This window comes from Panthera uncia (assembly GCF_023721935.1).
Source record: "Panthera uncia isolate 11264 chromosome A3 unlocalized genomic scaffold, Puncia_PCG_1.0 HiC_scaffold_11, whole genome shotgun sequence".
In the NCBI taxonomy this organism is placed as follows: Eukaryota; Metazoa; Chordata; class Mammalia; order Carnivora; family Felidae; genus Panthera; species Panthera uncia.
Window position 1 is genome coordinate 31,020,592 of NW_026057578.1, and position 11,940 is coordinate 31,032,531.

The 11,940-nt window shown below is 35.2% G+C and overlaps 1 protein-coding gene across 3 annotated transcripts in view; it reads right to left on the reverse strand.

Annotated features, from left to right (window-relative positions):
* The window catches only part of GPCPD1 (glycerophosphocholine phosphodiesterase 1), a 65,408-nt gene that overhangs the window by 20,057 nt on the left and 33,411 nt on the right, over nt 1-11,940 (reverse strand). For all 3 annotated transcript variants that reach the window (XM_049651094.1, XM_049651092.1, XM_049651093.1), the window contains exons 13-19: nt 11,009-11,086; nt 10,234-10,273; nt 8,771-8,832; nt 7,014-7,079; nt 5,348-5,484; nt 4,707-4,842; nt 4,118-4,278 (exon numbers count right to left, since the gene is read on the reverse strand). In XM_049651094.1, the coding sequence (XP_049507051.1) occupies nt 4,118-4,278; nt 4,707-4,842; nt 5,348-5,484; nt 7,014-7,079; nt 8,771-8,832; nt 10,234-10,273; nt 11,009-11,086 (680 nt within the window). The remainder of the gene's footprint in view (nt 1-4,117; nt 4,279-4,706; nt 4,843-5,347; nt 5,485-7,013; nt 7,080-8,770; nt 8,833-10,233; nt 10,274-11,008; nt 11,087-11,940) is intronic.

The following is an 11,940-nucleotide window of genomic DNA, read 5'->3' on the forward strand; positions in this document are numbered from 1 at the left end:
TCACATCATCCCACAGTGAAATCCAAGTGAACACGCCCCATGCACACACTCAGAGCCTCCAACAAGCTTTTTAGATCCCTATTTCTTATCACGAGAAGCAGTCAAGGGTTTCTAAGCAACTTGAGGAAAGCTTCTAACATGTAAGATAGTGAGCCAAAGAGAAGAAAATTCCAAACACACACACACACACACACACACACACACACACACACAGTCCTTGATGCCTTCCTAGAAATAGTTCATTAAGCCCAAACAGAATGTTATATATAGAGGAAAAAAAGCGCATTCAGAGAATAAAGACAGTTCTTAGAAATTAAAAACACAAAAAAGTCAAGAGAATGGGTGGATGATAAGTGGAGCAAAAAGACAAAGATAGAAAATAGAAGAAAAAATAAGAATTAGAAGCCTGGTCCAAGAGTGTGTCTTATGTAAACTAAAGGATTTCTTTTATAAAGGGAAAAAAAAAAAAACAAAAAACCCAGAAAAATGGGAGAGACAAAAATCAAAGAATAATTTACAAAATTTTCGGCATCTTCAAGGACACGCATCAACAGATTAAATGGGCTGCCATGTGCCCACCACAAGGGATGAAACCAGACCCACAACAAGACCCATCTCTATGAAATTTTACCACACTGGTGACAAAAAGACGACTCTCCAAGCTTCCAGACAGGAAACAAAGAAACCACTCGTGCAGAAACAAGATTCAACATGGTTTCACACTCCTCAACAGTAACACTGAAAACTGTGAAGCTGACGGAGAAATGCTTTTAAAATTCTGAAAGAAAATGGTTTCTAACATGAAAATTTATGCCCAGCCACAATACTTCCAAGCATGCAAGACCACACATTTACTTTCCATGTCTTCCTTTCTTAAGAAGTTACTGAAGGGTGTGTTCCATAAAAATAACCATAAAGCAAAAAATATCTGGACCACAGGAAATGGAAGCTCAGACACAGGAAGGGTCAGGGAGCAGTCTTCACTCAGGATGATAGGAAGCAAAAGCAAAAGCAAAAGTTTTGCAAAAGCGAAAACTTGGCAATTACCTAAATGTTCTCAAGTAGAATAAGCGGTGGTAGAGACATAGCCACGAATATTACACAGTCACAAAGACGAATAAATTGTAATTATACACGATAAACAGACGGACTTTAAGAACATTGTAACAAGTGGGAAAAAAGTACAAATAAAGTCTAAAGCCATGAGAAACTAAATGATACTATTTAGTGATCGAAATAAGAATTTAAAATTTTTAAAAAGAGAATAATAATTTGATAAAGTTGTATCTGAGAGAGGAGATAAGGGAATTGAATTAGGGAGAGGCAAACGGCAGACTTCAAATCTAATGCTAATATTCTTTAACACGCGTGTCTGTTACTGAATTTATATTTTAATTTTTTAACCATTTGAGCAGGTACAGTAATTATTTTATAAAAATAGGAACATTGCCTAATTACTCTATTTGGCAAGTATTTGCCCCATACCAAAATGAGAAACAACCAGTTGAGAAAGGTAAATTAAAGGTCATCTTATCACAAATGCAAAAACTCCAAATATCACCAAATCGAACACAGCTCTTTATATGCCATAACGTATTGCAAAAACATGATTAAATGTAAAATCTACGGTGTGTTAATACCTTTGTAAAAGGAGACTAAATCGGTTTTTGACCCACTAAAACACCTTGTCTTACCAATAATTCTCCCCAATGTAAAATAAATCAAAGGCTCCCAAATCACTAATCATTCAAAAACTTCTCTACAATGTCTAAATTTGATGATTAAAAAAAAAAATAGTAACATAAGCACATTACATACCAGAAAAAAATAGCTTAAAAAACATCAGGGCACAGGAACTCAGCTAAAAACAATGAAAGGGATAACAGGCACAGGGGACTGCTGGTTTTCACTGTAAATCTTGTATACACATACAAAACACACATACATACTTATATATGTAGTTCTCAGATTAAAATGTTAAAAAAAAAAAAAAAAGTTCAAGGGTAAACACCAACTCTAACAGATCCTAGCAGGAGCCCCACCCTGAGCTATCTCCTCAATGTCTTTAACATAGTCCTGCCCTGAGTCATGCTATTGCTTCTGCATGAAACTCAAATCCTGTCAAAGCAAACTTAACCACTCCCAAAAACCAACTCAACACTTCCTCTTTGAAAGCATTCTTATTGGGGCACCTGGGTGGCTCAGTTGGTTAAGCGTCTTGATTTCAGCTCAGGTGGTGATCTCACAGTTCATGAGTTCGAGCCCCAACAGAGTCTGTTTTGGATTCTCTCACTCTCTCAAAATAAATGAATAAACTTTAAAAAAGGTACTCTTATTGATCCTTAGCCAGGAAGAACTCTCTTTCTTGGGGGCTTTTTATCACAAAGTATATTCCTGTTCTCCATTACATGTCACAATTTGGCTCTAAGTAAGGCCCTTCAGATGAAGCGAAGTTATTATACATGGTATGTCTCACAATACATTTCCTTGCCTGAAAATATTTGCAATCATCCCTTCCTTCTCCTCAAAGAAATATTCTCCAAAATTTTGCTAAAGCCAGCACTTCTTTCAAATGATTAATGTAAACATTTTATCTTCCTTTAATTAGTTGGAAATGTCTCATATAAGTGATGTAAAATTTTTATCTTCATTGAACTAGTTGGAAAGGTCTATTATAAGTGATACAACTATACAGGACAAACAGTAAAGTGAACTAAAATCAAGGAAAGTATTTTTTTTTAACGTTTATTTATTTTTGAGAGACAGCATGAGCAGGGGAGTGGCAGAGAGAGAGAGAGAGAGAGAGAGAGAGAGAGAGAGAGATACAGAATCTGAAGCCAGATCCAGGCTCTGAGCTGTCAGCACAGAGCCCAACGTGGGGCTGGTGATCATGACCTGAGCTGAAGTCGGACACTTAATCGACCGAGCCATCCAGGCGCCCCAAGGAAAGTATTTTTTAAAACAAGCCTGGTAAGAATTTCATCACTTACTCTTTGTACGATGTTGCTCAAGTATTAGTAAGATTGCCCACCCCTCAGTGGACTAAATGACATCCTTTCTAACCCCAAATTTCTTTATATTAAGCAATCTTTTCATCTATCAGATTGGTGGCTCTCAAACTTACATCAGAAACACCTAGGGAGCTTAAAAAAAAAAAAAAGAAAAAAAAAGTTCAACAAATATTTGAACCCCTACTGTGTATCACACATTATTCTAATTTTTAGAGATAGAATTGTGAACAAAACAGGCAAAGAGCCTGTCCTCACGGAGCTTGTTTATGTGGGCGTGTTGGGGTGGGGGAGAGGGGAAAAGAGATGGAATCCGCTCACACGGGGCCTTGGAAGGGCCTGTGATTTTACTCTAGGTGACACAGAAAACCGTGCAAGTTATAAGCAGTAATAGGATCTGACTTTAATTAGAACAGGCTCCCTCTGGCTGCTGTGCTAAGAACAGAGAGCAGGGAGGCATGAGTAAAGGCAGTGGCCAGTGAGCAGACAACTTCAATAATCCACGTGAGAAATGAGGTGTCCTTCTCAGTGGAGACTGACTATAGCAAGTGTGGCAAGTGGATACATTCAGGGTAGATTCTGAAGACAGAATCAACAAGATTCTGTCTGACTGGTTTTGGGGTATGAGTTTAAGTACAGTCACGAAAGACTCCAACGATTTGGCCTGAGAAACTGGAAAGACAGAGTTGTCATACTGAAATCAGGAAGTCTACAGAAAGAACAGGTGTTGCTAGCTGGATACAAAAGTTTAAGCAGTTAGGGGAAACGTCTGAGATGTAAAGGTTGGAGATATAAAACTTAAGAATAAAGGTATGAAAAGCCACAGAACTGGATGAGACCCCCAAGAAAGTTGGTGGAGAAAGAGAAGCATCTGGGGGAGAGAGCCCCCCAACCAAGACAAGAGTACATCTGGTATGGAGCCCAGTGATCTGAATGTTTAACAAGCTTCCCAAGTGGTTGTGCTATACTCCAAAGTTTGAAAAACTCTACAAATAAATGTTAAACCTCAGGCTGAACTACAGAATTTTAACTAAGTTTAATATTATTTTTAATTTTATAACTATTTTTTTCCTAACAATACATGAAAACTTTTCATGAAAGACAAATACCTATCATAAATTAGACCATTAACTCCAAACTCCTTCAATTTCTTTCTGTTTTCGGGATCATTGGTATCATCACCCCAGCAGAATATGACTAGTCCCTTAGCTTTTGCCTCTTGAATATAGGATGGGTTTCTGAGCAGGTCTTCAGTATGTGCATTTATTCCCTAAAAGAAGAAAAATAATTTACTCATGAGAAAGTAACTTATTAACTGCAAATACTAATTGGTCGTACTCTACATCAGTGTTCTCCAAAGTAGAATGCACAGGGAAAAAACTGTTAGGACTTTTTCTTGCAATTTATGTATCAAAGAAGTCTACAGTCTAGCCATTTTAGATGATTCATAAAATCCACTCAGAAAACTAAACTACAAGAACTTACTTAACCTAGGCCTGGAAGAAAATACTTTAATGTTCATTTAACTGCTTTTTATTTTGAGATCTAATATCCTCATTTTTAAGTAGAGCTATCAGCTTGCTACACATGGGTCAAAACTAACCAATCAGATGTGTAAAATAACACAAAAACTTATTCACTACTGCTCTAAGACATTTCTTAAAAAATTAAAATCTAAAAAATTCAAATGTAACTTACCAGTAGGTTTTCAAACTGTGCAAAGCTCATTGCAATGGGGGTTGTCCTAGATCTGAGGTCCATGAGTTCAGGGTAAATATCTGATTTTCCTTGAGTCAAAAATAATATGGGGTATTTGTTCTGCTTTTGCCGAACCCTAAAGAAGACAATAAGAAAGTACTTTTCATCAGGGAGATAATTCTTATATATCATTTTAGAATTTTAGGAAACTGTGACTATATAAAGAAACTGCCCCCGCCCCCCCCCCCCCACCAAAAGAGCATAATCCCATTACTGAGCTATAATCACCATTAACATGTATTGCATCTTTCAATCAATAAAACTTTTTAATTATTCTATAAAAAAGCTAAAATATTTTCAGAAATGGCCAACAAGAAAGCCCTTGAGGGTTTATATTTGGTAAGGAGGATGTTACCTGCCTATAAAATGAACACAGAGTATGAGGTACTAGGACCCTGTGGGTGTGAGGTTTGCTGGAGTAGAGGGTAGTTCTGAAGAGGTGTGAGAATATATAGAACCTAACTGAGAGGACAAGTGAAGGGTGAAGTCTGGGCAACTTCCCAACCTCCAATCACAACCTCTGTCCCTAAATCCCAGCTACGGTTTAAGAGTCTAAGTGAAAAAAATTTAATATTACTCACATAGTGCAAATATCTGCATCGAATGAAGAAAACACTATTCTCCTCTTCCCAGAATTTTCTAAGACAGTTTTTAAAATTATGTCCAAAAACAGATTCATGTCAAAATACGTTGATAAGTTACCATCCCACATTCCATCCTATATGGAAAAAATAAACAGAAAAACAAAGGCCATTAAATATCCTAGGATCACAGTGCCAAAAAAAAAAAAAAAAAAAAAAATCTTGGGAACATCTAACCCAACTCTTATTTTACATGAGGAAAGCTAAGGCTTGAAAAGATTGAGTGATTTGCCCAAGACCACACAGCTGCTTAGTGATGGTGCAGCTGTCATATTTCAGGTAGAGACACTTATATGCAAAGTGATTATATCATCAATAAACTTTTGCTTTAATAAGTTTAACAGAATAAAAACCAGAACTCTGGAAATCTGCACCTTACTAACTTTAAAATATTTTTATATAATCTTCATGAACTGTAAGACAAAAGGACTCTATTTCACTTGCTAACTCATTACAAAAAGTCCAGGTAATTATGAATTACTAGTTAAAAATCTCATTCTTTGGCTCTAAGGCGTATCAAGTACCCTCAACACGTAATAAAAATAGTCTCTAAATATAGCTAAGATACCAAGAGTCCTGTTGATATTCAAATATTAGGCATTTTATATATTAGTCATTAAAATAACCCTAAGATAGGTGATGGGTATTGAGGAGGGCACCTTTTGGGATGAGCACTGGGTGTTGTATGGAAACCAATTTGACAATAAATTTCATATATTGAAAAAAAAGATAATAAAATAAAGTAACCCTAAGAGCTCAGAAAACTAAAAATCACTTATTAAGAAAAATCACTATGTTAACCAGGACCAGCTTATCATTAACAGCTACTTAGAAGGCATGATTTGAGGGCAGATGTAGATTATTCTGATCAAAACAAATTCTAGGATATTGCTCTGATTGCCCAATCATACCTGAATTAACCGCTTTCAGTGCCCTCCCCACCCCAACAACCCTCTTACCATACATCCCAACCATTTACACACATCTCCATCTGATATATTCAATAGTGAATTATTTTCCTCAACTACACTATTCCAAGAAGGCAAGTTTTATTCTGTTTTGCTCAGTACTTGAACCCAGCACCAACAAAATGCTCACCCATAGCAGCTTTTCAATATATAACTGTTGAACAACAGCAAAAAGTCTAAATCTGTGACTGATCTAAAACACACCTGCAGAAAATTTCTTTTCTTGGTTAACTATTACTAGCTACTATTGCCACTTAACAGAAAACTGCTTAGGAAATTACTGAAAATATATGTTTAAATGGAGGATAAGAAAACAAAAACTCATCAGTTATATAAAGTTCTTAGTTTCCACTGTTCATTTTATAAGTATGTCCAGAAACCACCATATTAATATCCACATGAGACATGTTGAAACTGAAATTTATACTACAATACATTCATCACTCCTTTCAAGTACTCACATATAAGGATAAAGTATGCTTTTATTAAAAAGGTCCAACAAGCACTGTGCTTGCCGAAAGAAGCCAGAGTAAGATTTCAGTCTTACCTTTCCACTAAAACAAGGAGAGAGGAACAAATGCATTTGAAGAAATGGGGAGAAAGAGGAAGAAGAATGTGTTACGTCAAGGATTACTTACCCTTTGTTGGCAGATCCATTTTATTTCTATGTTAAACCCTACATCTTCTGGCAAAGACTCTAAAACCTAGAGTTTTGTTTGTTGGAGGTGAATTTTGTTTTGTTTTTGGTGAGATGAATGGTAGAATAAGAGAAGAAAAAAAGGAAAACAGAATTACTACAAAAAGCAACCGATAGTAAAACATATCACTAAGTAAGGATAAAATGTTTTGTGCCTTCGGCATAAACCACTATCTTTTCCCATACCCCGAATTACAACACGGTTGGTGATTAAGTTAAACAAGAGATCAAGCAGCAAAAGCAGTGGTCTATGGCAAGATCTGGGAGGGCAGATACACTACCACTACAAAAGACACATCCTTAACCTAAAGTCCTTTCGCCATCAGGGATCTTGGGTCTGCCCTAACCAGCTGCATGACAAGTACCTTAAATAGTTTGTAAACAATTTCATGTGTGGCTGTTTGACCTTCTTCTCTGGTATCTTTAGCCTTATTTTATTTAATGTACCTATCACACTGTTACCGAGCTAATACAAAATTAGAAAAATAAGGAAAATACTGTATATTCGTGTTAAGACTCCTAAACATCAAAGTTTCTCCTTTAAATTAGGATTGTATTTATTAGCCTTTTTCGGTTTTAAAACATCTGTGATTAAATTACAGCGATGGTGACAGAGTGAATAAATGTGTGTTTAATTTATCTGGTTAAATAAATGTTAAACTGTTAATACACAATTTTTTAATAATTGTATTTAATCACAAGTCTAGGAATCATGTGATTTCTCAGAACCAAATGATTTCAGAATTCTGAACTAGAAGAAATGATGTAACTTAACTGGGCTTCATAAATAACTGAAAAATTACTCCAATCAGGTTTTAAACACACTACAACAATGTCCACTTTAGGAGCTCTCTGGTAGCTTCCTCTGCAGGGTGAATAATCATGATAAACTGAAATGATATATTGTTGCCTAAGATATATCTACTGTACCTGACATCACCAGAAAAAGACAATGGAGAAAAGCAGAAGTTAGGAAATGGAGCCAGTGGGAAAAAAAGCAGACCTAGCATGACCAAGGAGTGCCTGGCATCCATATAGGCTTGCCTGATAATATTAAAGGGATTCCTGTATGAATTGTGTCTAGTTTTTAAATCCTCATGCTAGTATTTATGTTTTTTTCAGGGGAGTTCTCGAAATTTGTGTCTCATTTTATGTAACCAGGGTACTCATTTTCTTTGGTTGGACAATCTCATTTCTCTCCAAACGCTAAGGAACAGTTTGTTTTTTTTTCAAGTTTTTATTTATTTAAATAATCTCTACACCCAACGTGGGGCTAGAACTCACGACCCCAAGATCAAGAATTGCAGGCTCCTCCAAGTGAGCCAGCCAGATGTCCCAGGAACAGTTTTAAACATTGTAAAAATACTTCTCCCACCATCTCATGTCCCTCTCACCCCTTTTTTCTGTGCCTTCTATTTCTTGTTTATATACAGAAATGTGTGAATTTCCTATTCTTACCAAATTAACCCATTGAGGTGAGCATTTTTATTCATTTGAGCAGGTGAATTATTCTTAAAAAAAAAAAAAAAAAGTAGGATAGGTACACAAACCAAAAATGTATCTTCTCTAAAAGGAATCAATAACAAGTTTTTATAAATGTTGTCCTTGACACAGCCTTGTTAGTGCCCAAAATAAATTATTCAAGTTATAACAGAATGAATGAAGTAAGTCTTGTGCTAGTTTTCCTAAGAAACTTACCATCTTAAGAGAAGGAAATGGCTGATTTTCAGAAAAAGAATTTTCTTCCTCAACCACAGATTCTGAAATTTTAAATTATAAAAACTCAGTAGATAAAACACCATTTTATCACTAAGATCTTTTCCTAAACTCTTAGGACAAAGAAAGAGATGTAGAGGTAATTAGGAGATCCTTTTTATGCAGTATTTTTTGAAAACTCGTATATTTATTATGTTTATAAAACCTCCATTTTGAAATAAGCATCCTTTATGAAGACTAGTTTGCAACATTTCATAGAAACACCAAGTTTGAGAGTCCAACAGTGATTATTTCTTACTACTTTTACAAAGTAATCACCAGCAGTGATTAGTTATTTCTCAATGGAATTAAACAGCAGGGTCCTCTTGCTAAGGCTTCTATTTGAAATATCAAAATCAGTTTAGAAGCTAGAAATTAAGAGAATCTAAAGCTACTATTGTGCTTTTGTTACCACTACCATTTAATTCAAATTTTATCTCAAAACATGTAAGAATTTTTTTCCAAGAGGGCAAAAAAATTTAATATCAAACTTTTCAACTTTTCCTTTCTTAAAAAAAACAGAAGTGTATTACAAAGACTAAAGTCATATAATATTTTCCATGTAAATATTAAGTAATACTAATAAATTAAATGAATAAAATATATTTTATTTTTAACAGTCATGAAATAGCTACAAAGCTTAGAAAGTCCTATCTATGCTCTAGGGATACACTTTGGTCTTTAGCACTTCACAATTTCTTCATAAAGGCATTCCAACTATCCTGTTATCACAACTGCAAGTAAACATCTAACGAGCACCTACTATATACAGAGCACTGTAAGGGTCTCAGGGAATACAAAAACATTTTTCCCACCCTAGAGAGGTTTACATTCTAGTTGAAGAGACAGGACATGTACAGAATAAAGGGTTAAAAAAAGGATCCACTAAATTTCAAATGAATGACACAAACTATAAAGTTCTATGAGAGTATAAAGTGGAGTTACAAAGGGATTCCACAGGCAGGACAAGCTTTGGGGAAACTGAGGCACAGAGTGGTTAAAGTAACCTGCCCAAGGTTACAGTAGGTAAATATTAGAACTGGATTCAGACTCCTGGTTCTGGATCCAGCTTCTATACTTGATTTTTCCTCTATTTTGTCATGGTTACAAATGTTTGGAAAGAGAAAAGAAAAAGAATGTTTAGAAAAGAATGATAGGTACAAAATCATAAAGAACTTTGATGATCAAGCTAAGAAAACTCGTAACAGTAAAAACATGTCATTACTATACACACGACATAAATGCATTTGAAAATTAATATACGTAAAGACCTCATATCTATAAAACTATTTAGATAGCCCAGTATTATACACATTAAAATGACCAACAGTAGTTAAAAAGAATAAGGAAATACCATATATATGTTAACTATGAAATGAAAACAGCGCTTCCATATCGGTACATACCTTTCAGATCTTTAGATTTCAGTGCAGTCACATGAGCGAGCTAGAAAACACACACACACACACACACAAAATGCAATTGGAAAAAAAGTCTTAGTTTATGAAGGTGTATGGTTAACAGAACTGTAACTTGAAAAGCTAGCAAGTTAAAGAAAACTGTAAAATGTAGAATTATTAGTCAGTAAGAATGATCACTAACAACTGTATATATTTTATATGTGCATACATACACATCAGATCATGATCAAATACCCAAGTAGGGGAGAAGAATATAAATAAAAATTCTTAAGAAAGTGTTTATATTCAATCAACCATTTATTTAGGTATCTAACGAGAACAGGAAGAGTCATCATATAAAATTACACGGTATAAAAGATACACAAAGCTTAGATAGTAACAGAAATATAAAAACCAAGGACAGCATAAAAGGCCAACTGTAAAATAAAGACAGTTAGATAAAGAAGGGCTAATGCCGACCAGAGGCGACCTGAGACTACGAATGAGAAAGAAGGGCTAGCCCTTATGGTCTACCTACAAAGGATTAGAGCCAAGCCCCTTCACATATGCAGAAACAGTGGGGTCCATGGAAACTGTTAGAGAAGACAAATGGATTAACACAAACCCATTTTTCCTAACAGAACAGAAAATCAAAGCATACGCTCTATACATGCTAAATATATAGTCATCTCCATGCACAAAGAGAACACTACCATAAACAAATAAGTATAAATCGTTCTAAAACTGAAAGATCATTTACACTGTATGCTATTGTGACTACCTTTAACAACTGGAGTTGGTCAAATGTTAATTCCTTTACTGGAATTTCAAATAATTCAACTGGATCAGCATCAAATTTCTAAAAAGAAAATAAAGAGAAAAATAAGCCTCAAATTATTACTTAATGTTGACCCTAGTCAGGCCTAACATCCCAACTTAGTGAATGATGAGAATAATTGTTCAGTGGCCACAGTGAGCCCACGTAGGGGAGCTCCTCTCTTTTAGCACCACCTTCCAGCTCTTAAATTCTGGCTTTTGTTTTTGATGTAGGTGGGAGTGCCTGGAAGAAAATAACAGCTGGGGGGAGGATAGGGCCCTGAAGACACAGAGAACAAAGCCAGAAATCAGTTATTTTCCCCTACTTCCTGTCATTCTGTTCACATTTTATTTGACCTATATATCCATGTTACATGACTACACAATTAACATGTACAAGTACTATGTAAGGATTAATTTCTGTCAGTAAATTTCTAAACTTTTCTCAATCTTTTATACTTAAGTTGGTTAAAAACAGCCACAGAAATCAATGGTCATGGGAAACAAATGTCTGATTAGCGCTAAGCAGTAATATGTAATAGGAACTCTAATCTATTATGTTTTCCCCATGAGCAAATGCTTTATATTTTAATACCATATCATATGTCACATTGTTCAGGCATGAGTTAATGGACCACCAATAAATCTTCAACAAATATGCTAAATCCTTTACATGTATATTCATTCATGTACATATGGTATGAAGCCATGTATGCATAAAGCTTTTCTAGAAGGATACAAAATAAACTATTAAGAGTAAGAGAGCGTGACCAAGGAAAAAGGGGAAAAAGGAAGGCTTACTCTTCATAATCTTTTGCAGTTTTTTTTTTTGTTTATTTATTTTGAAAGGGAGGGAGAGGGAGAGGGAGAGGGAGAGGGAGAGGGAGAGGGAGAGGG